Source organism: Cydia amplana, chromosome 1 (genome assembly GCF_948474715.1).
Source record: "Cydia amplana chromosome 1, ilCydAmpl1.1, whole genome shotgun sequence".
In the NCBI taxonomy this organism is placed as follows: Eukaryota; Metazoa; Arthropoda; class Insecta; order Lepidoptera; family Tortricidae; genus Cydia; species Cydia amplana.
In genome coordinates, this window is record NC_086069.1 from 8,602,988 (window position 1) to 8,624,007 (window position 21,020).

The 21,020-nt window shown below is 35.1% G+C and overlaps 2 protein-coding genes across 2 annotated transcripts in view; one reads left to right on the top strand and one right to left on the bottom strand.

Moving 5' to 3' along the window:
- LOC134647389 (uncharacterized) overlaps positions 1-21,020 on the bottom strand; it is a 251,895-nt gene that overhangs the window by 23,889 nt on the left and 206,986 nt on the right. The gene's annotated exons all lie outside the window — the stretch shown is intronic.
- Positions 8,184-20,828, top strand: LOC134662956 (PAS domain-containing protein cky-1-like). The gene is made up of 11 exons (XM_063519263.1): positions 8,184-9,228; positions 15,734-15,915; positions 16,690-16,763; positions 16,845-16,934; positions 17,401-17,589; positions 17,849-18,033; positions 18,221-18,327; positions 18,474-18,624; positions 18,874-19,185; positions 20,154-20,302; positions 20,651-20,828. Exons 1-11 carry the CDS (start codon positions 9,218-9,220, stop codon positions 20,821-20,823), a joined length of 1,623 nt encoding a protein of 540 aa, XP_063375333.1. The 5' UTR covers positions 8,184-9,217; the 3' UTR covers positions 20,824-20,828.

Consider the following 21,020-nt stretch of genomic DNA (forward strand, 5'->3'; position numbering starts at 1 on the left):
AAATGATTATCAACTGTTTGTTAGATTTGACAGACTTATGAATAAGCTACCTACACAATGTAATTCAAGCAAATAAATAGATATTTTAACGGTATCAAAAAAGGTTTTACAATAAAAATACGTAAAAACGTAAATACATTTATATAAAAATATGTGCAGAGTCGCTTTAGAGAACACAGAGACATTCGGGCGCTTTTACAGGTATCAGCGTAAAATTCCAGCGGCTCATACTCGTTTGTGCCATACCGATGCCATCTTCTACTGCTAATCAACTATTTCGCCTCTACCGGGATATAGGGCGGTGACGCAAAATGCTGATTTGTTATTTATTGTGTAAACTATTTGCTTATTAGTTCGTTTAAATTAACGTTTTTTCTAATAAGATGCATTTTTTAGAAATAATATAAAATCACGTCAACATTTATCTACATAACCTATATGCGCATAAAGGCCATAGATCTCTTGTAGCCTGTTGAAAGCGAATGAAGGCTGCACAGATAGAATCACCTTTATCCGATTATCCGATATCAGTTACTTACGGTCACCAACAAATATCTACCACTCGACTTAAAAACTTCGTACCTATCTTACTCTGTCGACATAGCAATAACCACCTTAAAGGTATAATGCGAGGTTGCATTTTCCAAACAGTTCATTTTTGAAATACCTAGGTAAAGTTGAGAAAATAACTCGATGTAACAACAAGCTGTCGTATTTATGGAGCGACACCTAGCTCCTTTAGAAATACAGAGGATGTATTTTTACAAGCTTCAAAAAACCTTTCTGTATTGGTTAAATACTTAGTACGAGTTCTATTTGACGCTCTATTAGGCATAAATTTCGTTTACTAATACAGGACAATGCAATATTTATCACCGATACCGTGGATATCGAAGGTTGGCATGAAAACTAGGTGATTAAACAATGCAACCTTGAAAGAAAGTAGATTTGTGTACTTTTCTCTCAACAGTCATTATACAGATGTTTTTGACAAATTCAAACCAAAGTTAGTTATATACCTACTATTTAGTTTATGTTGATTATAAACAACATTTTTCTGAAATCGATTGCTATCTGTATATTTATTTCAAACGGTTGATTACCTGATTTGATCAATCACTTAACATAATAATAGACCACTACCGTATTTTTCTACAGTTCATTTCTTAGAAACATGAAAAACACAACCGTATAGTTCTAGAATCAACGGGCTTTTGAGATTATAAATTATATATTTTAATATGACTCACTTTGCCAAAACCGTTTTTGCTGATTTTGCCGAAAATTAACAAATATTTCGGGCCAATGAAACGCTGTAATAGGGTGTAATTTTAATTCGGACGCCTTGTAATCTTTCAATTTTGAAACAACAAATAAAATTATAATTTCCTAATCGTACCACCCAACCCTGTTGTTAGAATATATATCCTAAATGAGTTTTGCTTTACTTCTCTTAAAGCCGACCGTTGGTTAAGATTAAGCGTTACAAAAATATGATCCAGAAAATAAATGAGAAACAAAAGGTCGGGGTTTACGAAAATAAACAAAAGCATGATCCGTGGCTTGCGCTGCAGTTCGGGTTCAATTGATGGTGGTTGGTTCAGTACAACGGTCAGTTTATATCTTTATGTTTTGTATAAAAATAGTACCTATATAAAAAAAACTATAAACGAAACATATTAAAACTAAACTAACATTAAAATAAAACTACTTAAAAAATTAAAACTAAAATAATATTAAATAAAACTAAAAAATATGTTATCTTACATGTTACGTTTTGATCTTACATTCATGTGCTAATACACAATAACTTTTAATACTCGTACTTCAAAACATTAACACAAATATGCTATTACGGATTTATTAAAAGCAAAGGGAACCTTAAATATGATGTTACCACTATAATACCCACACGTGGTTAGTGGTTACCTACTTAAGTTTTAATAATAAAATTGTAGGTTTCATGCTGCAAAGAATGCCATGAAAACTCATGTTTTATGTTCATTTTGGTTTAATATTTTCACACGTAACCCAAAAAGAGATGGAAGAGAGAAAACAGGTATAGTTTCATGATATTTTCGGAAAGATATTTATAATCAGGAAAGAATTAATAGTATTTTATACAATCGTGATATAATGGAGTTTTTCAGTCGAGTACCGTGTTTAGGCAACGAAGCTTGCTGAGTTGCCTAAGTAAAGGTACGAGATTGAAAAGCTTGATTATCACTATTGTATACAATACTTTTTCTACGAGTCAACAAAAAAAATACTTAAAACTAGTAGAAGAATCATATACAGGGTGGATTTTCTTTTTGGGTCAGTGAGGGCAGCTACCAGATCCCGTGCTGCTACGAGAAAACGGTCTTAGAAGACCTTCCCTCGATTTCAAATTAATGAAGATTGGCTTTTATAGATTTTGGAAAAAACATACAGGGTGCGAGAAAAAGGTCATTTTTGACAAACTTTTTTTTTGATGCCAATCGATCCCATTCCTATTGAGGATCAAAAGCTTGTATGGAACCAAAAGAAAAAATCCGGCTAGAAAAGCCACAAATCGAGGAAAACTTTTCCCATACAATTTGTATGAAAATGAAAACTTTTATTTTTCACATGCTATTTTTGTATGCCAATCGATTCCATTCCTATCCAGTATCAGTAGTTTCTTTGGGGTCAACTTACGGTAATGTACTAAAAAGCCACAAATTAAAGAAAACTTTTTCCATACATTTACTATGGAGAAAACGTAAAATTTAATTCACAGTTTTCTATCTGGTCAATCAGTCCTATTACATTTAAGAACCATAATACTGTATGAAGACATTGCTGTAGGACTGATGGGCGAGGTAGAAAATTGTGAATAAAATTTCACATTTTCTCCATAGTAAATGTAAGAAAAAAGTTTTTATTAATTTGTGGCTTTTTAGTACATTACCGTTAGTTGACCCCTAGGAAACTATTGATACTGGATAGGAATGGAATCGATTGGCATACAAAAATAGCATGTGAAAAATAAAAGTTTTCATTTTCATACAAATTGTATGGGAGAAGTTTTCCTCAATTTGTGGCTTTTCTAGCCGGAAATTTTTTTTTTGCATCCATACAAGCTTTTGATCCTCAATAGGAATGGGATCGATTGGCATCAAAAAAAAAGTTTGTCAAAAATGACCTTTTTCTCGCATCCTGTATGTTTTTTCCAAAATCTATAAAAGCCAATCTTCATTAATTTGAAATCGAGGGAAGGTCTTCTAAGACCGTTTTCTCGTAGCAGCACGGGATCTGGTAGCTGCCCTCACTGACCCAAAAAGAAAATCCACCCTGTATGTAGGTAAAAAAACCAAAAGTATACAGCTAAGATGCGCGAGCAGCCGCGATACCTTCATACTCGTACGCGACCCGGCCCCCGCGCTCCGCGCCCCCGGCCGGTTGGTCAACGACACCTTCTCGTAACTCATGAGGCCCTGGTACTTGCTCCGCGCTTATTTCGATTGGTCAATTTCATTATAGTTGACTAAACTGTATCGAAATGAATATTATAGTTGACTAAACGGTATCGAAATGAATATTATAGTTGACTAAACTGTATCGAAATAAATATTATAGTTGAGTTGGGGTCCCATAGTGAAAAAAGTATGCGATTTCACTTTGGTATACGAAGTCTTAATTCAAGCATTGCAGTCGACGAGTAGAAAAAACAATGTTAATATTACATATTAGGTATTTTAATGTAACTGATAACGTATATCAAATGTATAAATAAATGGATGTTTAATAGAAATATTAAAATATGCCCTATTTTTAACGACATAGAAATTTCGAACTAAGATTAAATATTGATTGTTGTATTTGGCTTATTGACCAAATCGTTAGCGAAGGTCTCCGTTTTGACTAGGGCAATCTGCTTTCGTATGTCCGGATGTTCTCCTCTACAGGTCACAATTCTCAACCGATTCTTGTGAAATTTTCGTGTGAAGGTTTCTGTCATTTACTTTTTTTCAATATGCTCAAAATTATGGAAGGACTTAAGTGCCATTAGTTTCTATGGCAGTTAAGACCATTGTAAGTGCGCTATGATAATTACTCAACGAAGTATTTTTTGTTCTTACATATTTGAAGCTTATCAATCTTATCGCGAGGTCTACAGCTCACAGAGCCACTAGTGAGTGATATTTCTTATTAATCGCGAATTTCCCTCTCTACCGTGAACTAACGTGTATCTATAAAAAAGTTTCGACACTCAAATCCAGGAACAGAAAGCGAAAGTATAATGTATAAATGTATCGTATCGGCGGATCAAAGCGGCGACGTCCGGCGCGGGTGCGGGCGGCGGCATTAGAGCGTGCGCGCACGCGTCCAACCTGCGCCTGCGCCACGTGCGTCGCACCCCTAGCTCGTGTACAGGGTGCGCGACAGTGACGAGTCCGTCGTGGACGTCTTCGAACGCGTTTGAAACAGTTTCAAGGTCACCGGCTTGATCTCATGGACCCGCCATGCCAATGCATAGGTATTAAAGTTTTTTTAAAACGGGTTACTCACGTAACTATTATTATATCGAATAAACGCTCGACATATTTCGATCCAATTTTCGTCTAGGAGCAGCGTCTAAAATTAAATATATTCGCGTCTCACGGGAGATTTATAATCATTTGCATGACACTTTATGAAGTAGGTATTATAAAAATATATGTATTTAATGACTTGAAAAAGCTAACTTGAATTTTGCGCAAGCATAAGAGTTTCGAACGTTTCTATGTAAGCTAATTGCTAAGTAGTTTATGGTATCATCCTGTAGAGCGTAGCGGTGACGTTTAACCCGAACCACGGGGAGGTCCGTAAAGGAGCCGCGAGCCTACCGAAATCACGTCTCACCCCGATGTAAACAATGGACAAAGGGCCCGCGGTCATTAGGCTAGACGATGCTTATCGCGTACGGAGGACAACAGCTGGTCTTTGTACATCGGGAAAGAGATATTACCGATAGTTCCGTGTTGGGAACACGGAACCCTTGGGATAACTCGGTGTTTGCCCATTCGTTTGTCACAAGGATGTTTCCCGAGACTTATATACATTATTAATTTATTATATTTATATGTCTAAAGTACTCTTTTATATACTGTTCAGATTACATAATAATTGCTTTCTGTCTCCTACCTAATCAAAAACGATTTTTAACCCCATTGGTGCTTTTGAAGCGATCAAACGTTAACGTTACTAAAGCATCACAAATAAATTATCAACAAATGAAGTATATAATAGTAATTTCATATTCAAATCAATCTTTCAGCATCAAAAATGGTAAGGATTTGTGTCGCCCACCGTAAACTTCTAGGAATATTTTAAAGAAAAAACTTTATCGCAAAGGGTGCACCGATTTCGTCGGTTTTAGTCCTAAGTAGGCAATTGAGATGGTATCACGCTGCGTGGCAGGCTGTAGGTCAGCACAGCACAAGGCCTCGTATGAACAAGTATTATATGATTATATGGTATACTTAGGTATACCTACATACTTTTAAGAAATGTTGGATTTTTTTTTAAATTGAATGTATTATTTTTCGTGTCATAATATTATGCGATTTTTTATTGTTGGCTCAGCCAACAAAAGATCCTACACTCGGCTTCAGTTATATTTTTGTAATGAAGCCTATTAATGCTCGTACGACAGTTTGAATCCCAAATTGAATAGCTTTTGTAATTATTTAACGCATCATCATAGACGAGAATGTCATTTTACAGCTACGTCAAAAGTTTACATCGCAGTTGTGCAGTTAATAAAAAATACTGACAAAATTGACGGCTTATAATTACTACAGTTTTCTCTATTCTAAAAACTTTTAGTTTGGTCCACGTATTAGGCAGGTACTTACATTTTACACATAAAGTTGCAGTAGTATAAGTACCTACGATTTTTTTATTAGAAGCTATCTCGTTTAAATGTTTTTATTTTCACCTAGATACTAGATAGTAACTAGGTAACGTTTTTCGTAAATTTATTAGGTACCTAAAGTGTCATTCAATAGAACTTGCTAACTATGTAAACAAAAGTTACTAGTACATTCAGTGTCAATTTTAGTATGGCGGTTTGTTTACATAGCAAGTTCTATTGAATTACACTTTAGATATGATACATACATAATAATATATAGGTACATGAAATTGATGATAAATACTTAGATACCGAATGCTAAGTGTTTTTGTGTAATTAATAAGACCCAGACCATCAGAAACGGATATTTCACGGCTTCACCCCCTTAATTGAACATTGAGAAACTTATTGATCGTTTTTCTTTCAACATGGCACACAGTGTAGATCCAAGATTACGGTGGTTATCTGCGTAACGCGGGAGCCGCCGCAGGCGACGCGAGCCCTAAACTTGATACGTTTTTATCCCGACCCTCCATGTTTAATGGTTTAACTTTACTGCTTACTTTATCATCACATAAGGAGCAGTTATGTACATGTGCAATTATTGACAAACTAACTGCGACTGCGTCAAACGTAGGGAGTTAGGTACTCAAGATTTTAGGACAAAAACATTTTAGGCTATATCGCGAGTAAAGACAAACCCTTCCACTTCGTTATTTTTATATGTTGAATCATCACATTTATAGGTACCTAATTATCTTATATTGGTATTTTTTTACATTACTTTGATTAGGGAAATCTACATAAATAACGTCACTAATTTTATATTCAGCCAATTTCGTGATATTTATCTTATCAGAGACATGTATTAGTATTCGTTACGCATGTCAAAATTAGAACCTAAACCTACTCGTAGAGACTCGCTAAATTTTAAGTTTATTTCTAGTAATAAACTTAAATAGATGTCATATACTTACTAAAGAAAAAGTGACGAAGCCAGTGGTCGAGGCTGGATTCGATCTGGCGTCTTTAGCTGGACCATGGCGGATCTCGACCATATGCCATCTTAGAAAGATTAGGCGATTTAGGCGTCTTTGACCAACTTTATAATAAAAATAAAAAGCCTTTTATTTCCCACTAAATTGTTACAAATATGATTTCTTATTATGATGGTTAGTAGGTAAATCAATTTTTGTTTTATGCTTAAGTCTAGTATTTTAGAATTGTTAGTTTGCTTATAAATATTTATTACCTAAATAATTTGTTCATAACAGGAACCCCTCTCAGGTGAAGGCCTCTTCCAAAGTTTGCCATTTTGATCGGTCTAGTGCTGTTTGATGCCAGTTTGGTCCAGCTATTTTTATGATGTCCTCGTCCCAGCGTGAGTGTGGTCTTCCACTATCCACTACGTCGCTTGCCTTTCCATAGAGTGACGATTTTCGTCCAACTGCGGTCTTTAAGTCGTGCCACATGTCCGGCCCATCGCCATTTCAACTTTTGAACTTGGTTGAGAGCATCTACAGTTTTAATTGCCGTTCTTATCTTCGTGTGTCGTATCTTTTGATTTTTTTCACGTTTAGCATGCTACGTTCCATACCTCTCTGGCACGTAATTATTAAATTCTGGTTTTTTTTTTGGTGAATTTCTACGTTTGACTTGCATATATTAAACATGGAATGATACGATAATGACCAACTTTAACACAAATCAAAATATTTAATAATAGATATAATTCTAGTTCGTTGTTACACAATAATAACAGCAATAATGAACAAAATAATGTTCAGAATTGAACCCACACTTCAACCCAGACAACAGAATGAAGCCGCTGTTACAAGAGTCCGCATGCCCAATGGGTATTAACCGTGAAATATGCGCGGCCATCACTCTTCATTTTACCTCCTGCCCAACATTTCTAAAGATTACGGTGAAATGTGTATCACAAAAACCCACTCGAGCTCTGAATATAATTTCGGTGATGTAAAGAAATAACAACAACTATTGAACGTAGTGTAAGCTCATTGAAATCTATGGCACCTACTGTCGAAACAAAATCATTACAAACTAATCTAGTTTGTAATGATTTTGGTGTCAATAACATCATCGACTCTCATCAATGCAAACTTACAATGTAATTGTGCACGTGTATATAAGGTAGGAAAACTACACTTGCCTTAATCAGCCCCGTTGTCAAATTTACATAATCATTATCATGCATTACGTTAGCTTTTTTACAAAAAGTAACTCATTCACTCTAGGCAAGTAGTTTAAAAATGAGCATGTGCGAAGATAACTTCAGCCGTTTAGGTTAAATTACATGAAGCATTATAAGTAGATCAACTAACACGGCACACCCGGTAATCAATCGCTCCAATTAAAACACCATCCGACAGCAAAAACGACGAATCTCGACTCAAGAGGCTGTCATTAAATTCTAATTAACGTTTACCATCCGCATGTGCACGCGCAGGTCCCGTCCCACGCCTGCACACAAATCGACGCGTATTATGACAATATCAATAACTGTCATTTCGCCCAATCATTATAGTTTCGTCTCGTTTACGCAAAACTGCCGTAATTACTGCGCCATTACCTACGTCTCTTTCGAACTCATTAATCTCAAGTAACGCTGGCAACAAACCGCTCTTTCCATTTCTTTCGCGCGAAACAAACGACGGCTCCGCGGAAAAACGCGACGGACAAAACTATACCCATCCTCTTTTAATGCACTTGGAACGCTCGAAAATAAAGTCATCGCGAGCGTTTACTTTTTTCACTTCAAAATTAAATGATAGTTCCTTTTTCAAAATGACAAGGCGAAAGTTGGAACAGTTTTGAAATTGGAAGTTCCCCTCCACCCGACGGGACTCGTTAGGCGCGGGCGCGTTTTTTCAACAAAAAGAAAATAAGTCTCGCGGGAAAGAGAGGTTTGGTGGAGGCTTTTTATAGTCGTTGTTCCGATGCGCTGGCGCACGGCGGTATCGGAGCTTAGGAGCGAGCCTTAATCTTATTCTAATAAAAAGCTTACGCACATATTGCCGCGCTATCATTAAACTTGGAAATTTAAAATAGTTTTTTTTTCACAATGTGTAGTGACGTCGCGCCGTGAGGTTGCATACGTGTTTACTATGGACAGCACGTGCGTTTTATCGTTTATTTTATGACCGGATTATGACGTTTAGTGATTTTTATTTTGTGGAAAAGGGGTTGACGCTTTTATTGAGCAATCATTAGGGCTTGATCATCCGAACTGTGTGGTCGTGTTTTTTTTTAACAATTAGCTTAAAAATGATTGAATATAATAGTTGTGTATAAGTGTATACTAGTACTTACAAACCAGTTTGTTCATCCCTTAAAATGTTTTTAAGGTAAGTTACTTAGAAATAATAAATATAATTAACCTAAACTTTACATTAGATTTAGTGTGTGTTTAATAATAAACATAAAATATAATTTAAATCTATACTTTACATTTAGATAAATAATTATAAATTTGCCCGTGCAAGAGGAGTTTTAAATATAACAATGTCCTTCTACTTGTATACCACACGAAGGCGTATGCGCAGTACCGCCCCCATCGCTGAAAAGCTAGAGTAGTGAACGATATGACTCTATTGTCAAAAAGTTTATGTTGACAATAAAAATCATTATAAGCATTGTTTTCATATTCATATTCATATTTCATATTTCTTTATTCATAAAATTATAAACTTTATATGTCAATAATTAATACTTATAATTAGTAGTAATATAATATATATATATTCTTATTAGTATTAGCAATATTAGCATAGTTTCTGCTAACTGTTCCTTATATGTATTACGTTTTTTTTAAATAATACTTATTTACTTTTTTAATATACATAAACTAATATATTGTTTATTTAATTATTTACTTTTAATTCATTTTGTACGCAGGTCTAATTAAAATATTGATGGTAATAGATGAAATAGTAGAATAGTGATTTATAGAACTGATATAGAAGTAATAAATGTAGGTACCTATTTAACTAGGATTTCTATATTGAGAAACAAATAGGTATTGAATTTTATCTCATGGGCAGATATAAAAAAAACACAAAGGAATACTGACCCCATAAAGTAGTGCAAAATATTAAAATAGCAAATTTGTCAGTTACAGTAAATGGAGCTGTACGGCCCGGTACGGTAAATAGGTTGTCAAACGCTAACGTATAAAGGACGCCATCTACTTCCACTGGATATGTTGTTTTTTATATATACTTCATTACACGTCACGAATTGATTTGTCTATGAAGAAAAAAATATTACTCGTACAATTATACTATGCTCTTTCTTTAAAGGTATTGGTTATTACATGAAAAATACTTTTTAGATTGTTCATTAGATTAAATTATAAAACTTAACATGCAAGCGGAGTGCAATAATCACTTGTATTATTAATAATTCACGGTCTGTATGATGCATCTTGAATAACAAATGCCAATCGCAATATAATAATGACATTATGGCAGTAAACTCGCACTTCACGAACGCTGAGCTTTTATCACTATACTGATAAAATACGCTTATCTATCGTAACATAGGTACGTATTATAAATTTAAAATAAGACTTGAAGAAATAATAAGTAATTAGATCGGTATTCCAGGCAATTTAATGTACTGATGCTAAATATTTTTTTCAGGACATTTGAACTATGCAAACTAGAATTAGTGTTACCAAATTCTAAGTTTAAAAGCGTATTGCAGATTTTTTTTAATGTTTGGCCTAAAACAAACCATTAGGCATTGAGAAAATATTTTCTGATGAGATGTGTTAAATTTAGTTGCAAGTAGGTTATAAGGTAGGGTGTATGCTGCCTGCTATAGTTCGTTTTTTTTAGCATTAGAAATTAGGTAAACAATCTTGATGTGTCTTTTAATTGAAAAACACATTTTAAAAATAAGTTACGGCAAATATGTAACAATTATGAATCTAATAGAGTCTGTTCGGAAAGAGAAGAGTCGTGAAATGTATTGAGCCCCATATATTCCATGACTCTTCTCTTTCCGCACAGACTCTACGATCATTTATATTCTTCTGCTTTCATAAGTAATACTTTTTGATTTTTAAAAAGCGTTTTTCAATTAAAAGACATGTCAAGATCGCTTACCTTCTTGCAAGTTCTTTCTAATGCAAAAAAAAACGAACTATATATGGCCACATCTCTAAATTAATGATTGTTGGAAATTAGACCTTAATAATAAATAATAAAGTTAAGTATTCAGTGAAAATTTTGGTGTCCAAAAGTGACCGTATAGCAGGCAGACGTCATATCGATCGTTGGTCACAGTATGTAATTATTAATCATAACACTTACATGCGCATCATAAGCAATTATGAACACATATTTATTTTATGTAATTTAATTAAATTTCCCTAAATAATAAAACATTTGTTTATAAACTAGATAATTCCAGACATAAAAAGACGAAGCGTTCATTAGTAGCAATATACTACTCTTAGCGCAATTGCTGCCGTGTTGTTACCTAAGTGCTAAATATATATTGCGCCTTGAGATATATAACCTTGTACGGAAATATGTTTACCCAATACGTAACATTTCAGTCATCATACTTATTTTTTAAGTTACCCACTATATTTTTACATTTATTTACTTTTTTAATCGCGATGTAAAAGTACACATAGGTAGGTATGTGTGTAATATAGTATATTCTACTCTTAACTCTAAAAAAATAATTCGTATGAATAATTTATTATAAAAAAAATATTTACCTAACTCATTTGTGGTTTGTGGATATATGTTGGGAATTGAAACGCTTGTACCGTACGCTTTTAAGTAGGTATAAATTTAAAACTATCAAAAAATTAACAGCAAAAAGTACCACTATTATATTTATGTTATTCATAATAACTCATAAATATAGCCAATCTGTACTGCGGGCTCAGCACGGTTCCATTTTTATCGACTATCACTATGCCCGTCACTTTCGCACTTTGTACTTGTTAGAACGTGACAGGCATGGTGACAAATGATAAAAATGCGACCGTGCTACTAGGGCTGTTCATAAACAAACAATATAAAAGTGCGTCAAGTCAGATGTAGTTTGTAGTATGATATTATTATTTTTTCGGAGATTTCAATATGTAGGCAGAAATGAAACCTCTAAGTAGTAGATGTCTGAAGGCTTATTTGAATATATATATTTCCGATATTTTTAAATGTCGTCAGAGTTTATTAAGTGTTTGAGTCCACAGCCGCGGCGCAAACGAGGCAGTCACGCCTCGCCTCGCCCTGGCTGAGGGTACACACTACACAAGTACATAAGCCAACAAACATATATTACTAATTAGTTCACACAAGAAAATAAACAATTAAACATATACCACGTAAATTATTTTAAATACCTACCTACTGCTATTCTATTTTTTTTTAATGTCACCCGTTAATACCAACATCTTGTCAAGTAATAACTCGTAACTAATTAAGAAAATACATGCTTACACAAATATATTTTTATTTCATGCCCTGGACACTGTATTGTATGGTTTTTATTGTCATAAATTGGATGATCACTGTTTAAAGATCAAACATTATTGGTAGGCACTTTAAAATTACCTACATTTTTTTTTTCTACTCCAAAATTGTAATGTCGGTTAAATGACTGACAAGTGTATAAAAAAGGTATACTTTACGTTTTATTGCCTGTGTCTATTACCGGTCAAAATCCTGTAACGTTAAGGATTTTCATACAACTTGACTCCACAGTTATTTTTTAAATACGACGTATTTTCCGTCACCATTTAAAAGTTAAAATTGCATGATCCTTTCAAGTGCCAGGAACCGGATCCCATACAATTACGTCAATTAAATTTGAAATTTGATTAATTAAAATAAAATCGTAATTCCAAAATTACAACACTCCTATTTTAGGGTCTCTCATTCATTAATTTCATTATCCATCGGTTGCATAAACTAGATACTATTGTAAAGAAAATATTCACGTAGGTAGGTATCATGTGTTATAAACACTGTTATAAATGCATTGCGTTTTTCTCAAACATGTCAAATCGACACAATTTGAAAAATGGTTCAATAATTGCTTATTTTCATTTTTCCTTCTGTCTAATCCTATCTAAAGAATAAAGTATTACGTTCCGTTCTTTATAGAGCAATTTTTATGTCACGTCTATCAATAAACTATTTCATTCAATAAGTACATATCTATCATCTCATCTTTGAATAGAGGTAGATAAATAACTCAGCAGTTAGAAAGTGATAAATTATATTTTTAATATTTACAGTTTTTTGGATTTAATACTGGATGGTGAGCATACCTATCAGCCGAATATAAATGCGGTTATCATCTTATCATTATGGGAAGTAGTTTTCCGGTGCGGGCGGCATGTTAACACGCTGCGCGCGCGGCACTTTCATCTCACCTGGGAGTCCTTTGAACATCGCCACCACACAAAAGTACTCCAGCATTTATTCGGAGCTTAATGAATTCCAGTCGTAAATACCGAATAAACAGAGTTCAAAACTGATTAACTTTTAGGTTTTGACTTATCACTATGACCGCTTAAAACAAAAGTGTATTTATAGCTGCGTTAATCCAAATTAAATTTTCTAATGAAGGCATAAAAGCCATAATAGAATGTGCCCTGGATTGTATTTTTACCTCTGAAGTGAACTACTTCTTATTTGAGTGATTAGGTTTTTTACCGACTAATATGATTGTGGGAAAACATGGGATGATTGGTGCCTTCGGTGCCGGGTTATTAATTTGTTTGAGATTTTATATTGAGTTATTGTTGTTTATTTTTGTAGTTAATGTTTTGTTGGGAGGTTATCGTTTAAGTGTAACCAACTTGCTTGTAAACCAAGTTGCCTTCGAGTTTTCAATGCGAATTTTGGACATTTATTAGTATAAAATAATTTACATTATTAGTATTACTAGATCAAAACGCTAAGTAAACTTAAATAACGAATTTATACGAATAACAAATCTAAATCGAGAATAACTCTTATTAATATTGCATTGTATTGTCTTCTTCCATGTAAAATTTTGAATTATAAGACCCTAATTACACGGATTAACTAAATAAATACAAGGATTTATTAATGAACCATTTCTCATTAAAAACTTTATAGAATTAGTATCCTAGTACCTAAATCTAAAGATAAATCAAGTCATCAAAATTATGCGTAATTTTTTAGTGATATCAAATCAAGAATGCGTCGTAACATGGTAATCGTTTACGCACTGCGTTACAAAAAGCGGCATTCCTTACGTGCGTCAAACGTGGTCGCGACACGCTCGGTTAGGGACCGTGAAAATTCTGATACATTAGCGCGTTCATGCCAGTTGGAATGCTTGAAATGAGACTAAAATTAAGCGGAAAAATTCTTGTAGAACTGCTTGTTGGATTAAACGAGTTTGAGGATACAGAAAACATTTTAATGGAGATTATCGGTTTATTCATGTATAATGTACAAAAACATGTCAAAAACAATAAATAAAAACAACTTACAATTAACCTAAATACAAACTATTCTAAAATATAAAACTACAATAAACTAAATCTAAAAACGCCTCCTACGGCAAGGTAGCGAGCGCCAGGACCCCACGGACCCAGGGTCTCGACGCCGAAAGGAACAAACCTGAATTCAACACAAATATTTCTGATAAAGTGATAGTTCCTAAGTTCCTTTATATTGTTACAAAAGAAAAAAGCCCTAAACAAAATGCAAACAAGTGCAATCAGACTATAGTGCCAACTGACAAAAGAGCACGGATATTTTTTTTAACTAATAAGAGCCTGTAACAAAGGTTAATTATTGATAGGTATCTCCTACCTATACTTTATTTTTATTACCAACCGAGATTAAATAGGTTCATAAGACAAGGCGAATATATAAAAATACCTGTCCATCTTTTTTATAATGCAATAAGCATTTATTTTATCTTCCGTTTCAAACTAGCGTTTCATAATGTGATTCTAAATAAACAGATAAAATAGTTTTTCTAGGATTTGTAGACAATGCGCGGATACTGTGTTCCGGACAGGTGTAGCGGCGCTCTTGTGAAGATCGCATTAACATAGCCACTCTGTAGACCCCTTTTACTTCTAACGTTGATCACATGTCAGGTCATTGACCTTTAATTGATACTTGGGGGTAGATTCTTAGGGTTCCGTAGCCAGAATATAAAAACGCAATCCTTATGGTTTCGTCACGTCCATCTGTACGTCCGTCCGTCTGTTTGTCCGTATGTCACAGCCATTTTAATCGGCGACTATAAGATATTATTTTAATGAAGATTGAAACATAGGTGTACCTTGAGAGCCTATTATATTTTTTAAGAGCGCACTCAAAAAAAACGTGAGATCTCGTGTGGCATTACATAGTGCATTTTGATTCAGTGAATAAGTACTTCAGTGATTTAAGTATCAACAACTTTCAAGCATTGAAGTAACAACACCGGTCTACAATCGAATTATAAGGCATATATTATTCAATATGATCTAAACGATTATTTTTGAAGCGAAAATTAGACAAAACTGTTCGACAAAACGTTTTGCGCTAAAGACTTATTTATTGCAGTTTGTGCCATATCATAAACCACAGGTACTTACAATAAATATAAATTAGTTAATTGTGCATATTATGTGTGTAGTCTTAGACAAATTCGTGCTTTGAATTTGATTGCTAATGCAGATGGCGTTAAACGGCTTCGTACATTATGCATTCAATCTGTCCTTCACAATTAACGTTTGATATTCAGCTACCTACAAAACATATAGCGCCGAACTTCATACACCTTAAACAATCAATGAATATTTAGGTACTATAAATCCAGAGTAATAATTGAACTTAATTTTGATGACAGATTCGAACCAACAAAGTCCACAAAAGGCGCCAGCAAGATGCGGCGCGACCTGATCAACGCGGAGATCTCCAACCTGCGCGACCTGCTGCCGCTGCCGCCCTCCACCCGCCAGCGCCTCTCGCAGCTGCAGCTCATGGCCCTCGTCTGCGTCTATGTGCGGAAAATGAATTACTTCCAACAAGGTAACAAAACCACATACTTCAAATATACAGAAATATATTGCTCACTTCTGGTTTTTCTGCCACATAGGTATGAGTTAGTCCACGCATGGTACTCCTAATATAATATATAGGTTTCTAATAGTTTTCAAAGTTGTGTCGTTCCATAATTAATAAGATTCTAATCAAATACCTAGTAAAGTATCTAATTATTGAATACAACTTCAATAATCAATAACAAGATACATACCTACTTTACTAATTAAATATGAGTTTTATATTCCAAGAAGTATGATCCAAGGCTATGGATATAAAATAAGGGTGGCAAACCTTAAGTTTTGGGCAAAGCCCTGAAAGAAAATTAGCTATTGAATCTCCGACCTACATCACATGTACTACAAACCCCTGACAAAAAGCTGTCAAACCACCTTGGAGATTAGAAAATTCGTTTCTATACACTCATGAACAAACAACTTCTCATCCTAACCGTATATACTAGTACAGTCTCAGTTCCGTAAATATTAGTCGTGAAAATGTTGCCTGTAGCATCCACCCCAGATTAACATCACACCCATATTGTTATTAAATTTCCCTTCTTTCCCACTAAAAAAACTTCTTAAGCCCATCACGTATTTATCCCAAAATCTCGGGCACATTCTGAAAACGTCTCCCAAAAGTTTGTCAGCTCACCTTCAGTCACGACAGGGCATATTAAGACGTTTAACATGCATTTAGGCCACTATCTTATCTCCGGTTGCTATAACTTTACCCATAATAAAGTCTTTCTTTCCGTTTTAGTGTTTAAAAGTCACGACTTCAGCTACGAGTATCAAGAGCAAGCAACACCAACACCTAATATTGGATTTTCAAAGGTATGTTTTACTTTTTCAAGTTTTATGAGCGTTTAACGTGAAACCATAAAAGTCAGTATTGACATTTACAATGTTTTTCAGGCAATGAACGGTTTTATGATGATGATGACACAGAACGGGAAACTGTTGTACATATCAGAAAATGCTGCGGAATACCTGGGACACTCCATGGTTAGTAACTTCTTCATTGAAACTCTAAAATATCGACATGGACATTTTAAGCGATATTTATCTAGATCTTACATTGGTGTTCACTATTTTTACAGGTTTTTTTTTTCAGTTAACTTGTCTTGTTAGTATGTTAGTTAGTTTGTTAGTGTGGGTCAAATCTTGGAAGCTGAATTTGACCCACTATCCGATTTCCGATTGAGCTGAAAATTTGCATACATATGTAAGTCGGGTGACTATGCAATATTATGGTACCATCGAGTTAGTCTGATGAAGGAGACGGGAGGTGGCCATAGGAACTCTGTGATGAAACAACGCAACCTAATTGTGTTTGGGGTTTTCAGAATTTTCTCGATGAGTATTAGTTGCCTGTGGTAAAAAAGTACAAAAATTAAATATTTGATAAAAACTTTTATTCTATCAATCACCTATTTTATTTATTTTTTCCTAACGTCTATTTAACTTTCAGGAAGATTTATTAATACATGGCGATAGCGTATACGACATTATAGATAGACAAGATCACCAAACTGTTCAAACTGAACTGAATAGAGGAAGCAATGGAGAGACTGAAAACGTACCAAAGAATAGGCATTTCTTCTGTAGAATGAACGTTTCAAGAAACGCGCGGAGACAAATGAGATTTGGAGATCAAAAAGTAAGTATATACCTACTTTACTTCCTGTTATTTACAATTTACAACAGACAAGTTGCATTCTTCAGGTTTGTCTTTCTCATTACATAAGTTAATTGTGACCTATTCCATTGAATCCTAACTGAGTGATATCGAAGTTTTTTCTCGCCAAGTAAGAATTCTATCAGCCATCAATTAATTACTAATATTATCTTACTAACATAACAAGCGTGTAAAACTCTTTAAAGCTAATTTTAGTTAATTAATTTTCCTTTGATGACAGGTGGCTCTAGTGCGAGGCCACTTCGTGTCGTACCTGCCGCTGTGCAGCCGCAACGAGCCTGTGTTCCTGGCGGCGTGCACGCCGCTCGCCATGCCCGAGACGCGCGAGTGCGTCGTGCACGGCGCCACCAACGTCTTCACCACGCTGCACACCATGGACATGAAGATACTGCACATCGACGCCAAGTAAGCTATAGATTTGGATAACATTTAGTGTAAGTGTAGTTTTGCCTTTCGATTAGATCAAGCATGTACATAAACTCTTCTGTAAAGAAATCTTTTCATAGTATGAATTAAAATATATTTTTAAATAATTAACAAAAGTTATTGTGACAAGGTTTTTTTTTTTAATTTAATCTTTACATTGTTCCAGCGGTGAATGGTACTTAGGTTGGAAGAAATCAGAATTGGTTGACGTGTCGTGGTATCAGTTACTACACTGGGACAGTTTGCGAGAAGCACAAAGTAAACATAGACTAAGTAAGTAACCAAAGAGCTTCAGAAAGTTTGTCTGTTTGGAACTAGTCAGTAATTTTTTTAATAAAAATAAAAATATATACAATAATGCCAGCTTCGATAGACCTAAGTGCAATTACCATACTGAAACCGATTCGTTTCTGTGACAGTAACGCAGTCAGAGCAGGACAAGTGCTGCATATTGCTGGTGAAGCTGCAGCAGCGAAGTGGGCAGTTCCTGTGGGCGCACGTCGTGCTGCAAGTGAAGGACGCCGCCGACGCTCCCAGGCAGTTCATCGTGGCCACTAACCAAGTTCTAAGGTTCACATTTTTTTTTAACTTTTATAATCTGTAATATTTGTAGGTACTTACTTAGCTGTGGTACTTTTAATTGAGGCGATTGTTGCAAATGAATACGTGATACTTTTTAAGGCCAATTGCAAATAAGTTTCAAAAGTTTTTTTATTGTTTCACCGAATGCATTCGACCTTATACCTATCTATATTAAAACACAATATTAGTTTATAAAATCATTTAAGTACTAACTCTAACTTATTATTTTTTCTACAGTGAAGAGGAAGCGTCAATTATGCTTGCAAACTCCTGGCTATACCAATACTACGGCTACCAGAACCAACCCTGCGGAGTCTTAGACCCCAGGTGCCAAAAGTTCTTTAGAAGAGAGAACACCTATCAGGACGCATATCAAGAAGCATACCCTTATGTAGAAAACCAGGAGGTCGAGTATCCAGGATACCATGTGTCTTCATACGTGCCACAGAAGACGGTTGAAGATTTCAGTGGCTGTGAGAGGACATACTCAGAAAGAGGACCAGTCGACTATTCTACTCACTCTCCGCAATCTACGATCAGCGAAGAAAGGTATGAAATTATGATGTTCCAAAATGCCTTTGTTTTAAATTGTGCCTTTTTCAAAAAAACAAAAATGCGGCGGATTTTGTTTGTTGGTTGACGGATTTGACAGACGTTTATGAATAAGTAATCCAATTCATACACAAAATGTTTATTCCATGCCGATAATATAATACCCGACCTTCGTTCGTTTCTCTTGCTAAATATCCATTCAATAATAAAAACATCGGATTAATCATAAAACAAAAACTAATTCAAGGTCACTTCGGACAATTTGTATCTGTCATGTCACAACCGAGAAATAAATATGAAAATCATCACCCCGCCATCGCAAGCGCACGGCCAGCCGCGTAATTTGACATCTTTCATTACCATATTTATTGTATACCCTCATTCCCAACTTGCCTTTGCATTCAAAAACTTAAACACCTTATTAACACCAGCGTCATAAGGTCTATATTTGAACAGCTTCTGCTAATTTCGACCGCATTAGTAAAATTGTCCAACTAAGTGTAAACCAAATATGAAAACGTCAACTTAAAAAATATATCTCAAAGATCTTGCGTTCATGTTATTGATGCTGTTGCGCAGTTTCTTATTAACGTGTACTTTCAAATTATATCAATGAATAAACTTATTATGATTGTCGAGATTGAATGGTGAACAGATTCTACGTAAATTATAAACCTCAATACGTGAAATGATGGTTTTATTCTTAGTTTTCACCATCCTTTTCGTGTTATTCTTAGCATGATTAATTTATTCCGCAGTCGATCGATCGCTTCTGTTCCAACTTGGCGATTCACTAGCAACAATACAATACAATACAATACAAATCCTCTTTATTCACAACCTCAGAATAAATGCAAATGGAAACACAAATAATACATGAAGACAGAGGTAAACAACAGGCGGTCTTATCGCTAAAGAGCGATTTCTTCCAGACAACCAATAACTATGAACATTATATTTGCCAGATCTCCCCTGCACTATGACCCTTCGCCGGAGATCGTCGTGAACAGCAACATGTATATGTACCCGCACCCCGGCAAGCGAGAGTTCTATGAACAGTACCCACGAGTCGGCTACACCGTGCAGGAGCCGTGTACGAGTACTGCGATAGAAGGTGTGTAACTACATCAATATTTCTTAGATATATTTTTGAGGTTTAATCCTGATTAGGTACCTAGGTAGTAGGTACACATGTCATAATCATAAACTAAAGTAATTTTGCTCACGGCACGATTATTATCTCTGCATCATCTCGCGAGGACTCTGAACTTAGTTTGTTAATTTTAATTCTGCTACAATCTCGCCGCGCCGAATCACTTCTATCACTCAAGAGCTTATTAAAAAAGCGTTCCCAAACTTTGGAGCTAGAAGAAAGTTGATTTATTCTGTAATACTGCATTTGTTTTACTTTTTCTGCATTTTTATGTGTGCATTAAATACTAAATTTCTTTGGCCATCGCAGGTATGGAGTATCCCTGTCCGAAGCGGATGCGGCTGGCGCCCTTGGCCCTGGACACTGACGGCATGGACCGGTGGAACCCCAGCCCGCCCTGGTCCGACACCCTCAAAGCTCCTGAATACCAGCGGTTCAGTTACAACCACGTCGTACAACCCGAACGAGCAATGGTTACTTAACTCACGCTTAAATGTGTCCTGATCTCTCACCTCTCTGATATTAATGTGATCTGTGTGATGTGATCTGGTTTGTGTGTGATCTGGGAGACTGAGCTTGGCTCGGAAAACATTAAAACACAAAAATGCGCGTTTTCCCAGAGATAAGACCTAGCTAGATCGATTTTTCGCCCCCGAAAACCCCTTTATAGCAAGTTTCA

Coding starts and splice junctions, on each gene's coding strand:
- LOC134662956 (XM_063519263.1), top strand. Junction 16,764..16,844: donor CTAATATTGGATTTTCAAAG/GTATGTTTTACT, acceptor AATGTTTTTCAG/GCAATGAACGGTTTTATGAT. Junction 19,186..20,153: donor TCTACGATCAGCGAAGAAAG/GTATGAAATTAT, acceptor TATATTTGCCAG/ATCTCCCCTGCACTATGACC.